The sequence below is a fragment of the Mauremys mutica genome, chromosome 12 (assembly GCF_020497125.1).
Source record: "Mauremys mutica isolate MM-2020 ecotype Southern chromosome 12, ASM2049712v1, whole genome shotgun sequence".
Lineage (NCBI taxonomy): Eukaryota > Metazoa > Chordata > Testudines > Geoemydidae > Mauremys > Mauremys mutica.
Genome location: NC_059083.1, coordinates 35,268,997 through 35,296,293, shown reverse-complemented (window position 1 = coordinate 35,296,293; position 27,297 = coordinate 35,268,997). Strand labels below are relative to the sequence as shown.

Sequence of the window (27,297 nt, the reverse complement as noted above, 5' to 3'; positions counted from 1 at the left end):
ACTGGGACACTTGGATGTCTGACTCTACTGCCACCAACACTGGCAGGCTTCTGTGGGGGAGGATCCTTATCTCCAAACAGAAATGAGGGTGTGATACAGACTGAAATCATCATTGCTTTCCAGTTCCTTTTCTACTTTCTCTTTCTAGCTTGGTGAAGGTATCGAGAGAGACACATTTCACTTCAGTGTCCAACAAAAAATAAACACCATTTTGGCAGAAATACAGAAGGAAAGACCAGGATTCAGCTCTTTGTCTCTGTAATTTCTTACTAAGAATTAATTTTGCAGTTTCATCACTGAAAGACTCACTGACAATGTAAACTAATTAGAGGAGAATGGAGGAGGTTTTTAGAAAACCTGGGAACACCAGAGAGATCTCAAAACAGTTCCAAAGCTTATTTCCAGGATGTATCAGGTAAGTGAGCTTCTGTCACTTGAATCCCATCTCCCTTGCTCTCTGATATCTCCTAGCAGACATTTATTCCCTGTGTGAATTATTAACTGCAAAATGATCCAATAATCCCAGGATAAATGTGTCTTACTCTGAATATAAAGTTTGCTTTTGAAGTTTGCAATTTTTTTCCCTCTCTGTTCATTGTAATGTAACTCCAGACTATTCTGGTTATTTGATTTAAGAATTTATTTCTTTGCTCCTATATTTTATTCAAGAAAACTGGACCGGATCTTTGGGAGATTTGCTATGAATTAACTTATTGTATATTTCTGTTTTGTAAAGTAAGTTACAAACTCTTGCAAATCCAAGTTTATGGGAAGAGTCTTTCTCTGTGGTCCCTGTTACTTAATAACTTTGTTTATGGGACTGAATCATTTTGCCTCCGATATTTTGAAAGAAAAGAAATGTGTAAAAAAAATCCCAAGAATCTTTTTCTCTCACACACACTTTCTCGTTTCTTAATTTTTTCTCCATTAATGGAATTACTACCAACTTTTACACTGATCTGACTTTTTTTTAATGTGGATTTTGTAGGGATGGGACAAAATCAGAGTCGTAAAGGAAACACATTTTCAACTGTAATTGAATGGCTGTTCTAACTCCATAATATGAAAGAGTTCACTTAATAATGCATTTGTTCCTTTTTTATTTTATGTGTCCTTTTTAATTTTGATTTTAATGATTTAATGTTAGTCAGTGTTATGCTCACTATGATGAAGTTTTTTCCTCCTCCTCCCTGTTGTCTAGATCAAGTTACAGTGAAGATGAAGATTCTCTCATTCTGCCACAACTCCAGAGCCAGCTCCCCTCTCCCCGGTTTTATTGTTTTCTTCCTTATTTGTTACGTTCACAAGATGGAATCAGGTAGGAATCCGCACTGTGTCTGCTGTTTCTTAGAGGATTTATCTAGGCCCCTGAAGTGTCTTAACAACATGCTCCACTCAAAGTCAATGTAACTACTCACAGTGTGTAAACTTAACCACACAGCAAGATCAGCACCTTCATTATTCATTTTTTGCTCTGATTGTGTTGCTGCTGCTGGGTTATTTTATTTGCTTCTGGGATAGTGCCCAGGTCTGTTTCTTCACACAAGTATTTTTAAAAGATTGTCAAAGATGCCCAAATCATTGGGTGGACACTTATTGAAGAGTTTAATCATAACAATAATAATGTTTGGTTATTTGGTCTCTTGAGCATGTAAAGTATTGAACTATAATAGTCTACAAATTGGCTCTAGCAATGTGGCTATGTCTCAGGAACACTTTGGTGAAAGAACACCAAATATGGCTCACCAACCCTACCCTTATTCTTGGTGAGGCCCAGCAAATTTCATGGCAATGTCAGCAAGCGTGTCAATTTGAGAGCACTTAGAAAAACGGGCTGTTGAATAGTAAGTTTGTCTCAACTATACACTGAGCACGTCCATTCCCAGCTCTCTGCCTCAATTTTTCTGATGTGTGATGGTGACATGGACTGAACACATCCCTCTTCAGCTTCCCAACCCATGTCAGCACTGTGTGCCTCTGTCATGCACTGAACCTACCAATTCTCAGCTCCCCATTCTGTCTCATGCTCTGTGCCTGGGCCATCTGCCAAACTTACCTGTTATCAGCTTGTCACGGAGTGTGGGGGAGTCAGGCCCTGCACCCCTGGGCTCCCTGCCGATTCACCAGGACTCTCAGCCAGCCAGTAAAGCAGAAGGTTTATTTAGACGACAGGAACACAGTCCACCACAGCTCTTGCAGGCACAGATAACTGGATCCCCCCTGTTAGGTCCATCTTGGGGCCCCACAGCCCCCCTCGGGGATCAGAGCCCTCTCTCCCTGCTTCCCCTCTTTTCTCCAGCCAACTCCAGTCTGCCCAACCCCCCCCCCCGGCCCCTCCTCTCTGCTCCGCTTCTTTCCCGGGCTAGGAGGTCACCTGACCCCTTTGTCTCCAACACCTTTAGCCAGCACCTTTGCAGGGAGGGGCCGGGCCATCCGTTGCTAGGAGACAGAACGTCAGGCATTTGGCTGCATGGACTTTTGCTGCTAGATACTTGGGATCTGTACCCAGCCCCCAGTAAGACCAGTCCCACTTCGTCACACAGCTCCACACCCCATCTCAGTGCTGTGTGCCTGTGCCATACACTGAGGCTGAGTGTTCTTATCACAGAGCCCCAGTCCTGCGGCCCATGAGCACTGCTCTCTCTTAAACATTCAGGCTGAAATGTTCCATGTCGAGTGTCTGCCTCTGGCTGAACTTTTTGGAAAGTTTGTGTCAAATGGAAGCTGTTGGATGTGTCCTTCTTATCAAATTCCCACTCTCCTCTCAGCTGCTTTTTATTGTTGTTGTCCTGGTGCATTTTCCAGGAAAGTTCACAGTGATTGGACCCCGTGACCCTGTCACTGCCGTTCTGGGTCAGGAAGCTGTGTTACCCTGTCACCTGTCCCCCAGCATGAGCGCTGCAAACATGGAGGTGAGATGGTTCCGATCTCAGTTTGTATCCTTTGTGCACCTGTATCGTGATGGGAAGGATCAGTATGATGGGCAGTTGCCAGAGTATTGGAGAAGGACAGAGCTTTTGAAAGCCGGACTCACAGATGGAAATGTTCCCTTGAGGATTCTCAATGTCACACTCTCTGATGAAGGACTATACCTCTGTTTTATTCAAGATGATACTTTTTATGAACAAACAGTATTGGAACTGCGGGTAGCAGGTCAGTAACTTGTGACAGTTTTAGCTTTGTGCTGTTTGCAGACTTTGTTCTTTCCTATTACAACAGCTGTGATTCCCTGCTTGTGAAATGTTTTACAACAACACAGTTAGGGTGACCAGATGTCTCGATTTTATAGGGACAGTCCCGATTTTGGGATCTTTTTCTTATATAGACTCGTATTACTCCCCACTCCCTGTCCCGATTTTCTGGTCACCCTAAACACAATATACATAACTTTCAGCAAACAGCCACTTTCATACTAGGGGAAATATGCTGGAAAATTTCCCAACATGTGATTAAAAACATTTTCAGGATGGCCAAGGCATTTTCTTGCCTAATCCTAATTGACTCCAAAGCAGTCTTTGGTTAAGAGGGAAAGGACTTCTGGACACATATGGCCTTCCAGTTGCTCTGCAGTCATTTCTAGGCTGTGTGTCTACGGTGGGCATGCCGGACGTTTATGGCCTTCTCATTGATTCACTGTTGGTTGTTTATTTGGGGTGTAGTTAAAATCAAATACAGTGTTTTTTGTTTGCTGAGACTGTAAAATGGTGGTGGTGGGTGTGACAGGTTCCCCCTGGGGTGCCACCTGGAACTGGGGTACAGCTGAGCCCTCTGTCACACCAATCTGGGTTCCCTCTTGCACTATGACATTGTGACAAGCTGCAAAGCCCTCCACACTTGCACTCACACCTACATCCACAGGCAGGGGCCACACCCAACTGTGTGCATGAATGCATCTGTCCAGGCACTCATGAACCAACATAGCTAGGCTTCAGCCAAAACACCCCCAGCTTCCCAACCTAGGACACTGGAGCTGTACCGTCCTGCCCTGGTCAAAAGCCTGACCAGTAAAGATTATTACAATTACCCAGATCACCCCTCCCTCGATGTGGAGAGGAATATGCACAAAATGTTTGTTAAATGAGCTGAGATTTTTCCTAAACTCTTCACTCAAACCACACTATTTTGATAAAAAAAAAAATAGATTTATTAATGACAGAAAGATAGATTTAAAGCGATTATAAGTGATAGCAAACAGATCAAAGTAGATTAATTACCAAATAAACAAAAACACAACCTAAGCCTAATATACTACACAGGATTTGAATCAAGCAGTGTCTCACCCTGTTAGACAGTACACACCATTTGTAGATGTTTCATACACAGGCAGGGTTTCCTTCTTTCCCACCTGGGACCAGCAGTTCCCCAGTTCAATGTCTTTGTTCTTCCAGAGCTATATCCAGGTGTTGAGTCGTGGGAAAGTGAAGCCAGTTGGTGATGTCACTTCCTCCTTTATAGTTTCTTCCATATGGTGGGAACCCTTTTGTTCCAAGCCAGGTTTCCAGCCCAGTTTATGGAAAATACAGTTACCAAAATGGAGTTCAGTATCATGGGTCTAGTCACATTCCCCTGCATGCTTGATGAGTCATGGCAGCCATTATCCTTAGTCTGTGAGGTGAGGACAAGCCTTTTACATGGCCCATTGTTTTCGCTGATAGACCATTAGCACTTTCTAGCTTCTTAACTGTTGTACCAGAAAGGGTAGTTGTGTGTGTTACCCAGGACAAGCACATTTGAAATACAGATGCATAGTCAATATTCGTAACTCCAGATACAAAAATAATACATGCTTACAAATAGGATAATCATATTCAGCAAATCATAACTTTTCCATTGACACTTTACATGAAACATCTTGTACAAGATGCAACATAATTATATCATAATCATACCACAATCATATTACCATGGTGAATATGGAGTGCAGAGGGTCACAGTGAGGAGGGGAAGTTATTTATTTACCACTCTTAGATGAGACTGAGCATTTCTCCCCTGCTGCTTTGACACTAACTGTCAGGGTTCCCTCCCCACTCTGAACTCTGGGGTACAGATGTGGGGACCTGCATGAAAGACTCCCTAAGCTTAATTCTACCATCTTAGGTTAAAAACTGCCCCAAGGCAGAAATTATTCCTTGCCCTTGGATGGTATCGCTGCCACCACCAAGTGAATTAGTCAAAGATTCAAGAAAAGGACCACTTGGAGTTCCTGTTTCCCCAAAATATCCCCCCAAGCCCCTTCACCCCCTTTCCTGGAGAGCCTTGAGAATAATATTCCAACTAAATAGGTAAGCAAGGTGAGCACAGACCAGACCCTTGTGTTTTAGGACACTAAAAACCCAATCAGATTCTTAAAAACAGAACTTTATTATAAAAAAGAAAAGTAAAAGAAGCACCTCTGTAAAATCAGGATGGAAGGTGGGTAATAAGATTTAAAACACAGAGGATTCCCCTCTAGACAAAACTTCAAAATTACAAAAACCAGGACTAAACCTCCCACTTAGAATAGGGAAAATTCACTAGCTAAAACAAAAGATAATCTAATGTATTTCCTTGCTATTACTTATTATTTCTGTAATTTTAGATATATGATTTAGTAGGAGCTGGATTACTTGCTTGGTCTCTCTCTCTTCGTCTCGGAAAGAAAAACAAAGAGCACAAAACAAAACCTTCCCCACCCCCTCAGATCTGAAAGTATCTTCTTTCCCCATTGGTCCTTCTGGTCAGGTGCCCACTAGGTTAATGGAACTGATTAATCCCTTACAGGTAAGTGATTCTGTATCTTTGGCCAGGAGGGATTTGATGTTACTGCATATATAAAGGTTGTTACTCTTCCCTTTATTTTTATGACAGTAACCATGAAGCTAATTATATATTTTTTTAAATAAATATATCTATCCAATGCACTAATGACCAGATTTTTAAAAGTTCACATTCTATTCCGGTGTCTAAGTGCTCATGTTGCCAAAGGTGCTCAGCACTCAGTTGCTCCACTTTTGAGACAACAATACAGTGTCTCCAACTGACTCAGTGAAATTATTTTAAATATTTGTTCATCCCTTTATGTGTCCTTGTATATTGGGATTTCAGACATTCCAGTATTAATTTATCTATTCTACTGACTACCTGCTTGAATTAGTGCTTTCTCATGTGAGTAAGGGATCCACAAACTGTCCCTCATCCCTTTTGCTTTATAAATTAACTTATGGAATTAACAACTTTATGTCTTTTCCCCTTAGGTCTGGGGTCTGCTCCTCTCATCTCTGTTGAGGGTCACCAGGATGGAGGGATCCGGGTGGTTTGTCGATCAGCTGGTTGGTACCCAAAGCCTGAGGTGCTGTGGAAAGATCTCAATGGACGACATTTACCATCACTCTCTGAAACAAAATCCCCAGGGGATAACAACCTGTTTAAAACAGAAACTGCTCTCATTGTAACAGAACATTCAAACCAAAACTTGTCCTGTTGCATCAGGAACACTGTTCTCAATCAAGAAAAGGAATCAGCAGTGTATATAGCAGGTCAGTTACCATCCAAATCCCACACTGAACTCACCACCACCAGAAACAAAACAAAAAACATAGGAAGAAAAGAATTGAAACATCTGTGGTGGATATTTCATAATCCACATACAAACACAGAAGATGGGAAGTTGGTATCTCTAAAGGGTCACTGTTTAGGCAACTTGATTCCCTTAATTGTGAATATTCAGACAACCAACCTTTTTGATTTAATGTAAATGTAATGTTAACTCTTACTTTTCTGATATTCTAGCATGCACGCAGGAACGCGCGCGTGCATGCACACACACACACACACACACACACACACACAAACTTCCAACATTTTTTAGAAGAAACTTTCACTCAATCCAATGACACTGTATTTTCCTGCAACCTTCACTTTACCTTAATGATGTTTTTCAATGTGGTAAATTATGTACTGTGGCTTCTTTGTGATCTTGTTGCTGCACCAACTTGTTAATTTTGTGAAATGTCACCTAAGTCATATGATGTTCTTTCTAATGACATTCCATGGGACTTGTGCTCCTTAAGTCACTTTGGTCCGGATCCACAGAGGGACTCATTTTACCCTTGTCCAAACACAAAAGGTGCACTTAATATTTAGTTAATCGATGACACTTGCTTGGGTGAACACTCATATAAGTTTCTGAATGTCTGAATCACTGTGAACACAAGAACAGTAAATGAAGATTAATTAGTTTGCTACAGAATTGTTTGGAGAAATTGTGATTATGATTCCTTCAAATATTTGGGGAGTAGTTGTGGATTTTTCAAAAATATTTTAATTAATCTGACAATCTCTGAATGTTGCTGAACACTAAGGATTTAATTCTTTGCTGGTGTAACTCTATTGAAGTCAGTGAGGTTTTATGAGCAGAGAATTTGCCCCTGAATTCTATGGCTATCTGAATAGCAATGGATCAAATCAGGTCTGTTTTTTCCCAGGATAAATCAGTGTTAAATCTGTGTTGATTGGAGCCATATTTAAAATCAGTCTCTGGTATTTTGTGTAGTGCAGACATGGCCATTCTTTAACTCTTATCTCACAGAAATGCTGCTGGGTGCTATTTATGTATTTGTTTGGCATAAAAACATCTGATTTTCGTCATTGCTTCCAAACAATGGCAGTTTCTGGGTGTGGTTTTCTTTCAGATCCATTTTTCCCGAGGGTGAATTCCTGGATGGTGGCTCTGAGTGTGATCCTGGTGGTTTTGTTTGGTTTCATTGGCCTCACTGTTTATCTCTTTAAAATGAAAGGTAAATATCAGAGGGAGAAATATACTGTATATAAAGGTTTTATTCTTATCAATAAATAAGAGGAATATCGGAATTTAATATTAAAAGAACTTGGGACCTGCTGATCTTGTCCTAAATAAAGAAGAAGAATTCATGTGAATTTATTAATAGAGGGTGGGGGCAGAGGTGTGTATGTGGCAGGGGGTGGGGATATTGATAGAGGGTGGTGGCAGAGTTGGGGTGGGAAAATAGGAGGGAGGAGAGTCTTAGGCTATAGAACTGAAACCAAAGAATCAGATCATAGCAGATACATCTGTGTTCTGCTCACTCCTCCATCTTTCCCAGTTCTCAGGGGGTTATCACTGTCTGTCTCTGTCCTGCTTGAGAGAAGGTTTTGCAGAGCCTAGCCTGTCATATTTGTACTTCAAAGATCTTTTCTGCTAACAAAGTGTTCTGCATCTTGATATTACAGTGATAGGCCCAACAGAAATGCCCCTCTGGTAAATCAGTAAGGAATTTCTTCTTCAGTTAGGAAAAAAATCGTATCAACTGTCACATAACTCAGACACAGCTGTCCATGCTCTGCGTTTACTTTGTCCATAAAGAATGTCTGCCCAATTTCCAAATAAATTGGACTTGTCCCTCCATGCTCCTAATGAATTTTGTACCTATAGGATGTTGTCTTTTAACTCTGTTTCATGAAGCAGGGAGAAGAAAATAATTTATATTTATTTCTGTATTTTTAAGGGAAACTTACTGAAGAAGTTGGTAAGTTTCAATTTCCCTTTTTCCACAAATACAAATTTTGACCACAGTCTCAGAATTGTATATAGACTTGTTGGTTTCTTTGATTTATTTTTATTTCTCTGTGTTTGTTGGGCTGGGGAGGGTTGGTTTGTGTGTAATAGGCGGGACCATTTTAGGGCCTGATTGAATGTTTCCAGAGAACCCTCTCTCTTTAAAAGTCCTTCCAATTAGGGGGTGAGGTTGGCATAGCTACATGTCTGAGGGGTGTAAGTTTTCAGTGCAGACCAGCCCTCAGTCTCAGAGTCTTTCAGAAGAATCTATAGATGTCTGGCTTGTCAATGAAGATGTGATGAAGTGGGAATGTTCTTCAATATTTTTATGAATTCTATGTATGCCTCAGTTTCCTCTATATGTGACATTGTTACCCGGTAGATAGAAAAGGACTGTTTTCTCTCAGGCTAAGAGACATCAGTATTGGTGTTATGGGCCTTAGTCCCCATATCGATGGAGCATCTGAGAAGACAGTGGCAAATCCAGTCACCGGATATTGACTCCTAGCAACCAACAACCCAGAGGAAGATGGATTTCCCCACAAGCTTAGCAACATTCCCCAGCTCAAGAACCAAAGACTGGAGAGGTGTGAGGCGGGGGATAAGAGCTGGCTGCTGGAAGGAGTCGGGGCTCTGACCTGTACTCTGAACAAGGAGGTCGGATGGAGATACAGACAGAGCTTGAACACTGGGGTTCAGTACAGAATCTGGGCATTGGGCTGACCAGAATGGTCTATGCTTTAACCTTCAATTCTCTATGATAACCTACGGCCTTCCTATGCTGTGCCCAGTTGACTAATACACCTGACTGTTTTGACAACGCTCTTTGAGTGCCACTGCAAACGCTTGGTGAGGTGTGTTTATCCCTGAAGAGTGTGAGAGTCTCTACCAGGAGTATCTCAGTTGGACTCACTGAACAGAGGTCAGAGTGCAAAGCAGAAGTGCTAAAGGCCGAGAGATCCAGTCTAAGGAGGTGGTGAAGCCGTGTGGCTTACCCAGGAGGAGGAGAGAGATGCCCAGGGAGTCTGGCAGATTGAAGAGTCTAGAAATTGTTGCAAAGCTGGGGGTGTAGCAGTGATCAAGTGAATTTGTGACAGAAGTTTCAGTACAGCTAGATCCCAGAATAAGGTTGATCTTCAACTGCTCCCTGCTGCAGTCAGCTTGTACCTTGTCTGAAGGACCCTTGTGAGTGGCAGAGGTTCACAAGTTGTCTTACAGTGGCTCTGTTGCAAGAATCAGCTACCTCTGAGTTCCAGTAGCCTCCCCCTTCCTGTGACAAACTCTCCCTTTCAAGATCATTTCCTCCAAGGGGAGTAGACCCTGCAGGATGCCTGTTTAATGCTAGTTGATCCCAGAGGAGTTTTCATCTTTTCCTGACTGGGATGGGGATGTGTCCCAGGACAGGGTGTGATGATCTAGTTTCATAAAATTTGGGGTAAGTCTAAATTAGATAAACTTCGCACTAAAATGTTATTTGGGGTGGTGGGGAAGCAATAGAAAAGAGGAAATTGAATAGAAATAATCACCCGGCTTTAACTTTGATGATAAAGAGAAACAACACATAAGGGAAGGAAAGCTCATAATAAACATTTACATGTATTTCCCTTTATTTTTTAGGCAAACAAAATCTAGAAATCGGTAAGTGTCATTTTTTTTCCTCTGAGAAGAAACTTTTTGTACAAATTGGATCCTCATGTGGGAGTGTAATCGAGTTATCGATCACAGGCTCTGACTTTTCTTTTTGCCGGTGGGTGCTCCATCCCCACACTGCCCTCTCCCATGAGGCCCTACCCCCACTCTGCCCCTCCCCCAAGGTTCCCTCCCTTGAGCGCCTCCTGTACACGCCTCTCCACCCCCTCCCCCAAGTGCCTCTCACCTGCTGCTCGGTCCAGGGGGCAGAGAGGAGAACTCGGGGGAAGAGGCGAAAGGGGGAAGGAAGGGGTGAAGTACAGTTGGTGCCACAGTCCCTGGGTACTGAGCCAGCCCCGGGGCCCACCCCCAAACAGCTGATCAGTGGCCTGCTGCTGGGTGCTGAACACTCCCAATTGTTTTCCAGTGGGTGTTTGAGCCCTGGAGCCCCTGCAGAGTCGGTGTCTATGCATCGGTGGGTTAGGTGGCCTAGTGGTTCGTGCACTTAGTGCCACCTCTCAGTGGGCACGTGTTGCAGTCTGGCCCTCTTTTAATCAGAGGTGCAGTTAGGTAGGCAGTGATTGGGGAGCCCAGGCCCACCCACTACACGGGGCTCTGATCCAGCACCCTAGGAGGGTCAACAATGTCTGGCCCCCCCAAAGGTATCCTCCAAATAACCCTCCTTGGGTCACTTCCTACCAGCTGCTGGGCTTCCCCAGCTTCAAGTCCAAGATAAGGTGAAAAGAAAAAGAAAAGAAATCAAACCATCAGCGCCAACTGGGCCTAAGCGAGCAGTCAGTCCCTCAGGGACGCTGCTCCGGTGCCTTGTCAGTAACCTTCTGAGTAGGTCTGTCCCCCTCCCGTGCCTCCCCCTTCTGAGCTTCGTTGCTCCCTCTTCAGCCCTTTCTCCAGTTGGAGCATGATCTGCAGGGCTGGAGGGGTGGGGTTATCTGGCCCAGTACTGTTCTTTCACCCTGTCACGCCCAGTGTGGTGTTTGTGTGCCCCCTCTCACACCCTCCCCCTCAGATCGTGGGCTGTGGTGTCCTGGGGCTGGTTTGTGACCCACCATCCTGTGATAACTCCATATATATAGTTTCCATGCCGGAATGACGTACCAGTTGAAAGCTCTATGGCTACATTGAGAGATACCACTGCATAATGCCTGGGTTATGGCCTGTCATTGACTTCAGCCAGTGGAGTGGTGCATGGTCAGTCACTAGGCAGGAGGGCTGCCCCCACAGTAATAGCATAGGGCATCGATGGCTTGTTTCACCTCCAGGACCTCCTTTCAATGACCTATTAGGCTACCTCATGTGGGAATAACTTCCTGCTGAGATAGAGAACAGGGTGTTCTTCTACTCTGACTTTCTCAGATAACACTGCTCTGCATCTGACACTGAACACATCTGTTGGGAGAATAAAGGGCTCTGAGAAGGCTGAGTGGAATATTACTGGCTCCTGGGTCAACAGATCTTGTAGTGCCCTAAATGCCTTGTCACAGCTTTTGGTTCAGTGGATCCTTTTGGGTGCAGTGCAGTGCCCTTAATCAGGTCTGTCAAAGGGGCACCCATGGTAACGGAGTTTGGGATGAATTGTCAGTTGTATCCTGCAGGCCACTAGGGCTTGGACTTTTCCACCAAAGGTCATAGCTCTCCGCACCACCCCTCTCCACACCTCCTGCCACAGCATACACTAGGTAACTGTCTTCTTGGGTGGCCAGCTGACACTTGGTTGGGTTGGCCGTCAAACCTGCCTCTTTCAGAGCCCAAAATACCACAGTAACGTGCTTCATATATTCTGCCCGGATCTCTCTGTAGATGATGATATTGTCAATGCAGGTAGGACCCATGCAGACACAGCACTCTGTCCATCAGCCACTGGAAAGTGGCAGTGTCCCCATGAAGTCTAAAGGGCATGGTTTTAAAGTGACGTATTGCATCACAGGCAGATTGTTTAATTCTTGTGGAGTTATTTCCTTTTTAATTTACCATTTTTATTTATTTATTTTTGCATTATTAAATCTGTATTTGTTTCCTCACTTTCTTGTTTTTTATGATTATTCTCATGGGTGGGGGATATAACTTTATAAAATGTGGTGTGATATGGGAGGGCCAGGGAGCAGTGGGAGAGTGGTCGAGGGGAAATACATAAACCCTACGCTAATTAAGGTGTGGTTCCCTGTAGACTAGGGAGGGCTGCTACAGGTTAATTGGAGCACCTGTAGTCAATTAAGGCCCTGTTAGCAACCTAATAAAAACCCCTGAGTCAGGCAGTCAGGGGAGAAGGAGGAAGGAGAGAGGACTGGAGTTTGGAGGTGTGCTGTGAGACTTGGAAGATCAGAAAACTGCAGTAAGGGAGACCCTGACCCAGCAGGGGAAGGAGACTCCCTCCCCCAGCGTTTAAGGACTGAAGGTACCCCACCCAAGGGGGAAGAGGATAAGAACCTGCAGGGGTTGAGAGGGGCTGGGACTCAGAGTAAGAAGCAAACACAGACCCCTCCCCCACTTCCCTCCTTTACCACCTTTCCGGGCCACTAGTGGGGCCATTGGTGCCCCAAGAACAGGGGCAAGGGGTGGCATCTTAGTGTACCCCCCCACCCCGCCAAGAAAAGCACAGGACCCACCATACTACATCAGCCATCTTGTCACATGGCGGGGAAACTAACCTGGATAAATTTCACACAAAAAGCTAATTTGATTAATTGGTAAGAAATACAGTAATTGGGTTTGTTTAGTCTGGAGAAGAGAAGGCTGAGGGGGGACAGGATAACAGTTTTCAAGTATATGAAAGGTTGCTACAAGGAGGAGGAGAAAAATTGTTCTCATTAACCTCTGAGGGTAGGACAAGAAGCAATGGGCTTAAATTGCAGCAAGCGTGGTTTAATTTGCCCATTAAGAAAAACTTCCTAACAGGCAGGGTAGTTAAGCAATGGAACACATTGCCTAGGGAGGATATAGAATCTCCATCACTGGAGCTTTTTAAGAGCAGGTTAGACCAACTGGCGTTGTCTAGATAATACTTAGTCCTGCCATGAGTGCAGGGAATTAGACTGTCAGTCCTATGGATTCTAATAGCAGGGGGTACTTGTGTTAGTCCGTATCCACAAAAACAACAAGGAGTCTGGTGGCACCTTAAATACTAACAGATTTATTTGGACATTAGCTTTCGAGGGTTAAAAACCCACTTTTTCAGATACATGGAGTGGAAATTACAGATGCAGGCATTATTATACTGACACATGAAGAGAAGGGAGTTAACCTTACAAGTGGAGAACCAGTGTTGAGAGGGCCAATTCAAGCAGGGTGGATGTGGTCCACTCCCAATAATTGAGGAGGAGGTGTCAATTCCAGGAGAGGGAAAGTTGCTTTTGTAGTGAGCCAGCCACTCCCACTGCCTATTCAAGCCCAAATTAATGGTGTTAAATTTGCAAATGAATTTTAGTTCTGCAGTTTCTCTTTGAAGTCTTTTTCTGAAGATTTTTTGTTCAAGTATGGCTACTTTTAAATCTGTTATAGAATGTCCAGGAAGATTGAAATATTCTCCTACTGGCTTTTGTATGTTACCATTCCTGATGTCTGATTTGTGTCCATTTATTCTTTTACATAGAGACTGTCTTGTTTGTCCAATGTACATGGCAGAGGGGCATTGTTGGCACATGGCATATAAAACATTAGTAGATGTGCAAGTGAATGAGTCCCTGATGGTGTGGCTGATGGTGTCGCTAGAGTAGATATGGTAACAGAGTAGACAACCAGGTTTGTTATAGGGATTTGTTCCTGGGTTAGCGTTTATGTGGTGTGGTGTGTAGTTGCTGGTGAGTATTTGCTTCAGGTTGCGGGGCTGTCTGTAAGCGAGGACTGGCCTGTCTCCCAAGGTCTGTGAGAGTGAGGGATTGTTTTCCAGGATAGGTTGTAGATCACTGATGATGTGCTGGAGAGGTTTTAGCTGGGGGCTGTATGTGATGGCCAGTGGTGTTCTGTTGCTTTCCTTGTTGTGCCTGTCTTGTAGTAGGTAACTTCTGGGTACCCGTCTTGCTTCGTCAATCTATTTCCTCCCTTTCCCAGGTGGGTTTTGTAGTTTTAAGAATGCTTGATAAAGATCTTGTAGGTGTGTGTCTCTGTCTGAGGGATTGGAGCAAATCTGGTTGTATATTAGGGCTTGGCAGTAAACAATGGATTGTGTGATGTGTCCTGGATGGAAACTGGAGGCATGTAGGTAAGTATAGCAGTCAGTAGGTTTCCGGTATAGGGTGGTGTTTATGTGACCATCATTTATTTGCACTGTAGTGTCCAGGAAGTGGATCTCTTGTGTGGACTGGTCCAGGCTGAGGTTGATGGTGGGGTGGAAATTTTTGAAATCCAGGTGGAATTCTTTAAGGGCCTCCTTCCCGTGGGTCCATATGGTGTAAAGAGATTCTACATCCATGGTGGCCAGGATGGTATTTTCAGGAAGATCACCAATGCATTGTAGTTTCCTCAGGAAGTTGGTGGAGTCTAATCTAATCAAATCTAAATGGACACCCCCACCCCCAGAGCCTCAACCAGGGGTATTCTATCTGCTACCAAAGATCCATAAACCTGGAATCTCTGGACCCCCCCCCCCCCATCATCTCAGGCATTGGCACTCTTACAGCAGGATTATCTGGCTTTTTGGACTCTCTCAGACCCTACGCTATGAGCACTCCTAGCTATCTTCCAGACATGACCACCACTGGTCCCTCTCGTCGGATGAGGTTGATTTCTCTCAGCCTGCACTGTCGTACTGATGAAAAATAGAAATAAAACATAAGAAAATGGAAATGCCTAAAAAAACATATATTTATTTCTCTTTTATTTTTTAGACAAACGAGACAAAGAAATAAGTAAGTGTCATTACCTTCCTCTGATAAGAGACTTTTTGTATCAGTTTGGATCCTCATGTGGGAGTTTGTTTAAATGTGGTGGAGGTGTTTGTTTTCAAATGTAACTCTTTAAATTGTTGCAATATGAAATCTTTTGTTTGCTTGCTTTTTAATTATTGCTATCATTCTTTTTGGTGTGTATAGGTGTTCGTTTTGTAATGTAACTTAAATAAATGTGGGGAAAGACTAAACTGGATGAATTTCACAGCAGAAGCTAATGTGAAAAATAGATAAACAATAGTCATTGAGTTTAAGATTAGGCGGGATGACTGGATCCTCTAGTGTGACCTACCTTAAAGGAGATTGATTAGAAATAATAATTTCTCCGCTTTAATTTTTGTATTAGAAAAGAACATCATAACATGAGACCAAAGGTCCATCTAGCCCAGTATCCTGTCTTCTGACAGTGGCCAGTGCCAAGTGCCCCTGATGGAATGAATAAAACAGATGATCATCAAGTGATCCATCCCCTGTCACCCATTCCCAGCTTCTGGCAAACAGAGGATAGAGACACCATCCCTGCCCATCCTGGCTTATAGCCTTAAGTGGACCTATCCTCAATGAATTTATCTAGTTCTTTTTTGAACCCTGCTATAGTCTTGGCCTTCACAATATCCTCTGGCAAGGAGTTCCACAGGTTGACTGTGTGTTGTGTGAAAAATACTTCCTTTTCTTTGTTTTAAACCAGCTGTTTATTAATTTCATTTGGCAACCCCTAGTTCTTGTGTTATGAGAAGGAGTAAATAACACTTCCTTATTTACTTTTTCCACACCAGTCATGATTCTATAGACCTTTGTCATGTCCCCTCTTAGTTGTCTCTTTTCCATGCTGAAAAGTCTCAGTCTTATTAATCTCTCCTCATATGGCAGCTGTTCCATACCCCCAATCATTTTTGTAGTCCTTTTCTGAACCTTTTCCAATTCCAACATATCTTTTTTTGACATGTGGCAACCATATCAACACACAATATGCAAGATGTGGGCATACCATGGATTTATATACAGGCAATATGATATTTTCTGTCTTATTATCTATCCCTTTCCAAATGATTCCCAACATTCTCTTTTCTTTTTTGACTGCTGCTGCACACTGATTGGATGTTCGCAGAGAACTATCCACTATGACTTGAAGATCTCTTTCTTGAGTGGTAACAACTTATTTAGAACCCATCATTCTATATGTATAGTTGGGATTATGTTTTCCAAAGTGCATTACTTTGCATTTATCAACAGTGAATTTCATCTGCCATTTTGTTGCCCAGTCACCCAATTTTGAGAGATCCTTTTGTAGCTCTTTGCAGTCTGCCTGGGAGTTAATTATCTTGAGTAGTTTTGTATCATCTTCAAATTTTGCCGCCACACTGTTTACTCCTTTTTCCAGATCATTTATGAAGATGTTGAATAGAACTAGTCCCAGTCCAGACCCGTGGGGTGACACCACTATTTACCTCTCTGCATTCTTAAAATTGATCTTGTGTTTCCTATTTTTTAACTAGTTACCAATTGATGAGAGGACCTTCCCTCGTATTCCATGACTGCTTACTTTGCTTAAGAGCCTTTGGTGAGGGACCTTGTCAAAGGCTTTCTGAAAATCTAAATACACTATATCCACTGGATCCCCCTCTTCCACATGCTTGTTGACCCCCTCAAAGAATTCTAGTAGATTGGTGAGGCATGATTTCCCTTTACAAAAAAACAACATGTTGATTCTTCCCAAACAAATTATGTTAATCTGTGTGTCTGACAATTTTGTTCTTTACTATAGTTTCAACCAGTTTGCCCGGTGCTGAAGTCTGGCTGTATGTAATTGCCATAGTCACTGCTGGAGGCCTTTTTAAAAAGTGGTGTCACATTAACTATCCTCCAGTCATTTGGTACAGATGCTGATTTAAATGGTAGTTGTCTGATTAGACATTTGAGTTCCTTCAGAACTCTTGGGTGAATACCATCTGGTCCTGGTGATTTATTACTGTTTTTAGTTTATCAATTTGTTCCAAAACCTTCTGTAATGACACCTCAATCTGGGACAGTTCCTCAGATTTGTCACCTAAAAAGAATGGCTCAAGTTTGGGAATCTGCCTCACATCCTCAGCCATGAAGACCGATGGAAAGAAATCATTTAGTTTCTCTGCAATGGCCTTATCGTCCTTGACTGCTTCTTTAGCATCTCAATGGTCCAGTAGCCCCACTGGTTGTTTATGTAAGCGGGGGAATGGTCCCGCTATTGTGGGGAACTTTCCTGGCTTCTGCGCTACCCTGGTGAAGTGGGCTAGCGAAAGGATCTGAGTCCTCACTCCCACTTCCTTTACCCACCCGCCTCCCTGCCCTTGAGGACTCCCCTTCCACTTTCTGGTCTGGCAGAGTTCTCGTAACCCCAACAAGGCTGGGCCCAGGATTCCTGGGGGGCTTAACCCCCAACCCTGCTGTGGTCACTTAGGACAGGGGCTAGGGTGTCCCCACTCCAGGGTACCCTCTCTGCACTGGGCACCTCCCTGACCCACTGATTATTCCATACAATTTAAAGCAAATACAAGTTATTTAATTAACAGTTAATTTTAAAAAAGAATAAGGAAAAATGGGAAAGGTTACAGGAAAACACATCACCCTGTTCCGTGGTAGGGAACATTACAAACAGTGTCTCTGGACATCAAGGCAGTTCACAGTCTGTTCCTTGTAAGTCCCAGGCCTCTGTCTCAGGCCCTGGCTGTGCTGCAGGGATGCTGCGGGTTGGACACTTGCAATGGTGGTGGCCACACACCTCTGGGCTTTGGGTGGTGGGACCCTTCTTCCCAGTGTCAGCCCCCCGTCAGGTTAAGATCCCCCTCCCAGCCTGGCCTGCAAGGACCCTTGGCTGGGGGTGTCTTTCTGTGCTGGGCCCTTTGCCCAAGGTCCCCCCGGTGGCTGGCCCCAGTTGCTCACCACATCTGGCTCTCTGGCTGCAGCTCTGTTCCCAGCACAGGATCTGCTCTCCCTGGGCTGCGTCTCTGGCTCTGTGGCTGCAGCTCTGGCGCTCTGACTCTGGCCCGGCTCTGCTCTCCAGTTCAGCTTGGGCCTCTGCTTTCTCCTTAGCTCGGCCCCACTCTGTCTGACCCAGGGAATTCCAGCTCACACGGAGGATGGGACCCACCCTGGCCTTCTGTCTCCCTGATTAGCTTGCCTGCCTTGTCAATCAGGATGATCTGGAGCGTTGGCCTCTCCCCATTGTTCCTCCAGACTGTCAGTCTCAGGGTCCTGATTTCCCATCGACCTCTCCCCTTTTAGTGCTGGGAGCTAGCAACCAAAACACCCCCACTGAATGTTAGTAAGAGGGCAACAGTCCCCTTACATTTAGGAGGCTTCCTGCTTCTGTGGTACTTAATACAAAATTTACTATTACTTTTTGAGGTTTTGTCTAGCTGTTCTTCAAATTCTTTTTTGGCCTTCCTAATTATATTTTTACACTTCACTTGCCTGAGTTTTTGCTCCTTTCTATTTTCCTCACTAAGATTTAACTTCCATTTTTTAAAGGATGCCTTTTTGCCTCTCACTGCTTCTCTTTGTTAATTAGCCAGAGCGGCTCTTTTTTGCTTCTCTTACTATGTTTTTTAATTTGGGGTATATATTTAAATTGACACTCTAATATGGTGTCTTTAAAAAGTTTCCATGCAGCTTGTAGGGATTTTACTTTTGGTGCTGTAGCTTTTAATTTCTGTTTAACTAACCTCCTCATTATTGTGCAGTTCCCCTTTCTGAAATTAAATGCCACAGTGCTGGGCTGCTGTGGTGTTTTCCCTGCCACAGGGATTTTAAATTTAATTATATTATGGTCACTATTATCGAGCGGTCCAGCTATATTCACCTCTTGGAGCTGATTCTGTGCTCCACTTAGGACTAAATCAAGAATTGCCTGTCCTCTGGTAGGTTCCTCCAGGACTAGCTGCTCCAAGAAGCAGTCATTTAAGGTGTCAAGAAACTTTATCTCGGCATCCTGTCCTGAGGTGACATGTACCCAGTCAATTTGGAGATAGTTGAAATCCCCCATTATTATTGAGTTTTTTATTTTAATATCCTCTCTAATCTCCCTGAGCATTTCACAGTCACTATCACCATCCTTGTCAGGTGGTCGGTAATATATCCCTACTGTTATATTCTTATTATTAGAGCATGGAATTACTATCCATAGAAATGCTGTGGTTCAGTTTGGTTCATTTAAGATTTTTACTTCATTTGATTCTATGCTTTCTTTCACATACAGTGCCATTCCCCCACCAGCAAGACCTGTTCTGTCCTTCCGATATATTTTGTACCCTGATAATACTGTGTCCCATTGATTATTCTCATTCCACCAAGTTTCTGTGATGCCTATTATATCAATATCCTCATTTAATATGAGATACTCTAGTTCACCCATCTTATTATTTAGACTTCTAGCAAGGACTTTAAAAACTTGTCACTTTTTAGCTGTCTCCCATTACATAATGTGATTGAATGAGACTGTTTTTTCTTTTGACTGTTTCTCATCAGATCCTACCTGTATTTTATCATCTTTCGTACTCTCCTCCTTCCTAGGACATAGAGAATCTCCATTAATAGATCCTCCCCTAAGAGATGTCTCTGTCCGAACCATATGCTCCACCGCACCTGTCGGCTTTCCCCAGCCCTTTGTTTAAAAACTACTCTATGACCTTTTTAAGTGCCAGCAGTCTGGTTCCATTTTGCTTTAGGTGGAGCCCATCGTTCCTGTATAGGCTCCCCCTTTCCCAAAGTTTCCCCAGTTCCTAAAAAATCTAAATGCCTCCTCCCAACACCATCATCTCATCCATGCACTGAGACCCTGCAGTTCTGCCTGTCTAACTGGCCCTGTGCATGGAACTGGGAGCATTTCAGAGAATGCTGCCATGAAGGTTCTGAACTTCAATCTTTTACCTAGCAGCCTAAATTTGGCCTCCAGGACATCTCTCCTATCCTTCCCTATGTCATTTATTACCCACATCTACCACAATCACCTGCTCCTCCCTAGAACTACACATACATCTACCTAGATGTCTCGAGAGATCCGCAACCTTCGCATCAGGCAGGCAACTCACCATGTGGTTTTCCTGGTCATCACAAACCCAGCTATCTGTGTCTCTAATGATCGAATCACCCATTCCTAATGCCTGTCTCTTCCTAAGAACTGGAATTCCATCCCCTGGAGAGGTATCCTCAGTGCAAGATGATACCACATCATCATCTGGAAGGAGGGTCCCAACTATCATTATAGAGAGAAATAAAACATAAAAAAAGAGAAACTCCTAACAAACAATATGTGTATTTCTGTTTAATTTTCAGGCAACAGAGATACAGAAATTGGTAAGTGTCATTATCCTTCCTCCGACAAGAAAAATTTTATACCAAATTGGATCCTCATGTGAGAGCTTGTTTGATTGGTGTGGAGTTGTGTGCTTTTAAATTTAACTTTTACAATGTTTTTGTTTGTTTACTTGCTTTTAATTGAAGCAGCAAAGAATCCTGTGGCACCTTATAGACTAACAGACGTTTTGCAGCATGAGCTTTCGTGGGTGAATACCCACTTCTTCTCTTGCATCTGAAGAAGTGGGTATTCACCCACGAAAGCTCATGCTGCAAAACGTCTGTTAGTCTATAAGGTGCCACAGGATTCTTTGCTGCTTCTACAGAACCAGACTAACACGGCTACCCCTCTGATACTTGCTTTTAATTATTATTCTGTTGTGGGGAGTATTGTAACTTAATAAAATGTAGGGAAATGGAAAACTGAATACATTTCCCATGAAAAGCTAATCTGAGAAATTAATGATCAATATAGTCATAAAGTCACAAAGTTTAGGACCAGAAGGGGCCACAGGGTCCTCTAGTCTGACATTCTGATGACGAGCTTAATGTCTCTCAGCCTTCACTGTCATATGGAAGATAAAGAAATAAAACGTAAGAAAAGAGAAACTCCTAACAAACAATATGTGTATTTCTGTTTAATTTTCAGGCAACAGAGATACAGAAATTGGTAAGTGTCATTATCCTTCCTATGACAAGAAATTTTTTGTTACAAAATTGAATCCTCTTGGGGCAGTTTTTTTAATCCTGGTGGAGTTGTTTGTTTTCAAATGTAACTTTTAAAGTTGTTGAAATAGGAAACCTTTGTTTGTTTGCTTGTTGCTTTTTTATTATTATCATCATTCTCTTTTGGGAGGGTGTTTTTTTTTTAACGTAACTTTACAATATGTGGTGAAAGACCAAAGTGGATACATTTCACACCAAAAACTAATTTGAAAAACTGAGATGCAACTGAGTCAGAGAGTTTAAGACCAGAAAGAACCACGGGCTCCTCTCACCTGACTGTCCTGAATGGGAGGTTAAATAGAAATAATCTCTCAGCCTTAAAATTAGTATTGATGATAGAGGAATAAAATATAAGAAAAGGGAAAATCCTAACAAACGTGTATTTGGTTTAATTTTTAGACAAACAAAATATAGAAATTGGTAAGTGTCATTATCCTTCTTCTGACAATTTTTTGTGAATCAAATTGTTTAATTCTTGTTGAGTTGTTTGCTTTTAAATTTAATTTTTAGAATTCTTTGGCAATATTTAACCTGTTTTTGTTTGTTTGTGTGCTTGCTTTTTGTTATTATTTTTTTTGGTTGGGGGTTTAGTATAGCTTCATCAAATGTGAAGAAACACTTAATTGGATCGATTTCACACCAACATTTAATTTGAAAAACTGATAAGCAATAGAATTACAGACTTAAAGACCAGAAGGGACCCTTAGATCCTCTTCTCTTATGTTGTGAAGAGGAAGTTGATTTCTCTCAGCCTTTGCTATCGTATGCATGAAAAATAGAAATAAAAGGTAAGAAAATGGAAAGCCCTTACAAAAATATATCTTAATTTCTCTTTCATTTTAGAAAAACGAGATAAAGAAATAAGTAAGTGTCATTATCCTTCCTCTCTCAAGAAACATTTAGTAGCAATTTGGATCCTCATGTAGAGGTTTGTTTAATTGTGCTGTAGTTGTTTTCTTTTTTATTTAACTTTTAAAACTGTTGCAATAGGAAAACTTTTTTCATTTTTTTTGTTAGCATATTTTTTGCTTATTTTTATTCTTATCTTTTGGGAGGGTGTATAGGGGTTTGTTTTGTAATGTAACTTTATAAAATGTGGGGAAAGACTAAACTGGATAAATTTCCCACCAAAAGCTAATTTGAATCATAGTTACAGACTTTACGACCAGAAGGGATGACCGGATCCTCTAGTCCAGTGGTCCCCGAACAGTGGGGAGGGTCCCCTAGGGGTATGTGGAGAAATGTTCAGGGGTGTGTGTGCAGTAGGGCCCTGGCCAGCCCCTATGGGGGGGAGAGGGAGGGGAGAAGGGAGGGAGCGCCACCCAGCCACGCTCTGTTCCCACCCCAGCTCCGGCCCCACAGCAGCTCCACTCCATCCTCTGTTCCACCCCCATCCCAGCTCTGCCCTCATTCCCCCCCTGCCCCCAGGCCAGCTCCACCTCTATTCCCAGCTCTTCTCTTATCCCCAGTTCTTTGCCCAGCTCCACTTTCAGCCCAAGCTTTTCTGCTGAGCCAACTGTGCAGTAATGGCAGGGGTGGGAGGCGGTCGCACACTGATTCCATAACTGGTGAAGGGCGGGAGGGGGCAACAGGAAAAGTTTTGGCACCACTGGTCTAGTCTGACCTCCTTAATAGGCAATTGAATAAAAATAATCTCTGTCTTCACTGTTGTAGTGATGATAAACAGAAATAAAACATAAGAAAAGGGAAACTCCTACCAAACAATATGTGTATTTCTGTTTAATTTTTAGGTAAACTACACACAGAAATTGGTAAGTGTCATTATCCTTCCTCTGACAGGAAATATTTTGTACCTAATGGGATCCTCATGTGGGAGCTGGTTTAATTGTTGTGGAGCTGTTTGCTTTTAAATTTGACTTTTACAATTTTGTTGCAATATGAAACCTCTTTTTGTTTGTTTTCTTGCTTTTTTTATTACTATTATTTTTTGGAAGGGGTTAGTGTAATTCTGTAAAATGTGGGGAAGTGCTAAACTGAATAGATTTCACATCAAAAGCTAGTTTGAAAAACTGATAAGCAATAGAGTCATGGAGTCACAGAGTTTAAGATCAGAAGGTACCACTGGATCCTCTCGTCTGATGTCCTGAAGAGGAGGTTGATTTCTCTCAGCTTTCACTGTTGTATAGACGATAAAGAGATATAAAACATAAGAAAAGGGAGATGCCTAACAAAATGTATATTTGTTTCTCTTTAATTTTTAGACAAACGAGATAACGAAATAAGTAAGTGTTATTATCCTTCGTCAGAAAAACTTTTTATACCATTTTGGAATCTCATGTGGGAGTTTGTTTAATTGTGGTGGAGTTGTTTGCTTTTAAATTTAATTTTTAAAATTGTCGCAATAGGAACTTTTTGTTTGTTTGTTTGCCTTTTATTATTATAATTCTTTTGTGGGGTGTGGGGTTTGTTTTTTAATGTAACTTTATAAAATGTGGGGAAAGGCTAAACTGGATGAATTTCACACAAAGAGTAATTTGAAAAATTGATAAGCAATATAGGAGTAAAGTAGGATCGTGGCCAAGAAAATATGGCCCAGGAGGAATTGTGGGAAGGCACTGGAGGACTATCAGCCCCTGAAATGATTAACCTCCTTCCACATTGCAAAGTGGGCAGGTAACCAACCTGAATGAAAGTGGTACCTGGGCTACAGCCTATACTCAAAGTCTTGCCAGCCAGCCTGAGTATAAAGCACCACCAAACCTGAGTGAGAGTATTTGTGCTTTCACAATAAACAGATTGGGGCAACAGCCAGATAAGATCCGGGCTAACTCTGCAGTGAAGATCCACCCTGGGAGAGAGAGACACTTGCAATCCAGTGGAGGTTCTGATGAACTTATAACTTCCTTTTTCCCTCAGTGTATTAGCTTGTACAATATTTAATCATGCAATACTTGTTCAGATCCGCTCTCATCTCTAATCATGTGGTTGTTTTTAGGATGGAGAAGATCTGTGGCACCTATAGAAGAAGGTAATTAAAGATCATATTTTATTAATGTCCAAATATCAGTTCCTATGAGGCAATGTGCCTCTTTTTCCTGGAATGTGGGAATGGATGTGATAGTTCAAGGTTGACATCCCCAGCACCCTGTGCCTATGTCCTACCACACAATAATGAATCTACATCATATTGTATTTTCTTGCAATCTTCACTCTTCCTGCCCCTCCACTGCCCGCATGTGCACTGCGCCCTGTATAGATAACTGATAGCGGCTGCCACTCATTGTACAGATCCAGTGGGACATGCACCTCCAAGGGAGTTTGTTTTATCTCCCTGCGCTGATAGCCAGCCTCCAATTTCTCTCTGTTTCTTTCTTCATCTTTTCCCCTCTGAAGAAGGCCAGGAGCTCTGCAGGGGTGAGCAGGGACTGTGTCTGTGTGCGACCCTTGCTCCAGTCTCCAGCAGGGGAACAGAGCCTTGATCAGAGACAGGGGCTCTTCTGGCTCCATTATGCACATCTGGGGAGCTCCTGTGATCAGAGCTGTGAGCTTGTCTCTTTTCTCCTGTCTCCATCCACCATGATCCCAACATTCTCCTGTCACTGGTAAACAAGATGTCACTTTAGCCTCCCATCACTAGCATGACCCTCTCCCTCTTTCCACCAGCCACCTCCTCCCCGCAGTGGTGGATTACCCATGGGGGGCCCATGAAAAATGGGTGTCTCTGTGCCCCGACCTGCTCTGCCTGCCCAGCGCTCCTCCAGAGAGTGGGGTCAGTGTTTGGGGGCTTGCCAGGCTTGCCCCACTCCCAGGGACAGCTCTAGGTTTTTTGCTGCCCCAAGGAAAAAAAATTTGGCTCCCGCTGCCGCAGCCCGGGCGCAGCTCCAGGGATGATGCTCAGGGCAGCCTGAACTGCAGTCCAGCCTGGGCAACTCAGGCTGCCATGGGCACCATCTAGCCACTGAAGCCAGAACTGCAGTGTCAGTTCCAGCTCAGCCTGAAAACCTCAGCTGATAGGGAACATCTTGGTTCAGGGCCGGCTCCCGGCTTTTTGTGCCCCAAGCAAAATAAAAGCAGGAGGGGGCTGGAATGCTGCCCCTTGAAAAGTGCTGCACCAAGCACATGCTTTAAGTGCTGGTGCCTAGAGCTAGCCCTGCCCACTCCACCCATTCACACACCAGTTGGGGAACTGGGTCAGGGTGCAGGGGCTTGCCTCACTTTCCAGCTGGAGCATCAGGTGGGAGGAGCAGGGCTAGCCCATGTGCCCTGACCCATTTTCCCAGCAGAAGTGCATGGGGGTGGGGGGAATTCAGGGAGAAAGGGTGGGGAGGGGTCCCCACTTGCTCTTGGCCAGGGTCCCACAAACCCTAATTTGCCTCTGGACCCCCCACACACTTGTAGCTTCTGCCTTATCCCATCATTAACCCCCTCCCCTTCTGTTGACCCCTCACTCCCTGCCCCATGCTAATGTGCTTTTGTGCTGTGACTCCTGCTGAGCAGTGAAATTCTGGGCATGTTCAATCCTGGTACCATGTAGCCTGTTCCTGTCTGAGCTGTGACATTTCAGTGCAGGCTGGGTGCAGTGAGGAGGCCCCATAGCAAAGTCCAGTATGGGGCATCTGGGACACAGTGAGATTTAAGGTGTGGAGGGGGAGGGGAGCTCTCTCAATATTCACTGAGTTTGACCATCTGCTGGGGCTACCAGAGTCTCTAGTCCCCTCCCTGGGGAAAGGTGGGGGCAGGAGAGGAAAGATTCTGTGTCTCAGGCCTGGCCCAGCTGATACTTTCACCTGTCACTGACCCGTCTCTGCCAGGGGAGTGACTGTCCCCAGCACTCTGCTGAGATCTCAGCACTGAGGGGTAAATCCTGGAGGAAGGAGATTCCCTGATTCACTCTCCAGCTGGGGCAGATTCTGTCACTAACACCATCAAACCCTCCCCCAGGGCTGAGCTCTGCCCCTAACGCTCTGATTCTCTCTCCCCAGCGAATGTGACTCTGGATTCAGACACGGCTCATCCCAACCTCTTCCTGTCTGAGGATCGGAAACGTGTGAGACGGGGAGACACACGGCAGCGACTACCCAAGAACCCTGAGAGATTTGACCCTGAGCTTTGTGTGCTGGGCTGTGAGGGATTCACCTCGGGGAGACATTGCTGGGAGGTGGAGGTGGGGGATGGAGGACTCTGGGCTGTGGGGGTGGCCAGAGAGTCTGTGAGGAGGAAGGGGGAGATCAGCCTCAGCCCAGAGGGGGGGATCTGGGCTGTGCGGCGGTGGTGGGGTCAGTTCCGGGCTCTCACCTCCCCTGTGACCCCCCTGCCTCTGAGCCGGGCCCCCAGCAGGATCCGGGTTTGTCTGGACTGTGACCAGGGGCAGGTGACATTTATCGATGCTGGTGACGAGGCCCCGATCTTCACTTTCCCGCCGGGCTCCATCCCTGGGGAGAGAATCCGACCCTGGCTCGGGGTGGGGTGGGGAGCCCAGCTCAGACTGTGTCCCTGAGACTGGGGACCCTGAAATCAGCCTCTCTAGCCTCTCACACCCCAGTCTCTTATGACTCTGGAGGACTCCCATCTACCCAGCCCCTGGCGTTTCATCGCTATGGCCCCTATAAGCTCCTCCCCCTCCCTGCAGCCCCAGGGATAGGAGGGGGAAGAACCCCTGGGGCTGCAGGAGGGGGTGATGGGCTCTGAGGGGCAGAGGTGGGGGCTGGGCAAGGGGCAGAACTAACAGCCGGGCAGGGCACAGGCAGATGTGGGGGTGGCAGGGACACAGAATGTATCAATCAAGGTTTGCGGGTTGGGGAGAAGCTGGAAGCTCTGCAGCAGCAGGGAGCGGTTTGTGCAGATCGGTGTCATTAGATCTCATTGGGGTCTCCCAGCCAGAGCTCCTGCCGCAGGGGCCCTAGTCACCTTCCCCTGTAACTACGGGAGAGCTGGTAACACTAATTGTCACACTCACAGGGAATGGGCAGAGAGAGTTCAAAAAATCAGAAGATAAAGCAGGATACGTTATATATTGTTTTGAGCCCTCATGTTTTGGGGGGTGAAGTTCATGATTTTTGGTTCTGACTCATGGTTTTTAAGTTCTGGGGTTGGCAACACTGGGAGAGTCACAGGCTGCAGTGGGGGTGGGGAGCTGGCCAGGAACAGAGAAAATACAAGGAAAAAATAAAGTAAAACAAACAGACTCCTGGAGAAAGA

At 44.2% G+C, this 27,297-nt stretch overlaps 1 protein-coding gene across 1 annotated transcript; it reads left to right on the top strand.

Moving 5' to 3' along the window:
- Positions 1 to 1,218: 1,218 nt before the first annotated feature.
- On the top strand, positions 1,219 to 26,596 carry LOC123345259 (butyrophilin subfamily 1 member A1-like). Its single transcript, XM_044982009.1, has 9 exons — positions 1,219 to 1,318; positions 2,806 to 3,153; positions 6,234 to 6,515; positions 7,671 to 7,775; positions 8,502 to 8,522; positions 10,169 to 10,189; positions 14,796 to 14,825; positions 24,095 to 24,127; positions 26,082 to 26,596. The coding sequence occupies exons 1-9, from the start codon at positions 1,219 to 1,221 to the stop codon at positions 26,594 to 26,596; spliced, it is 1,455 nt and encodes a 484-aa protein (XP_044837944.1).
- Positions 26,597 to 27,297: the final 701 nt, after the last annotated feature.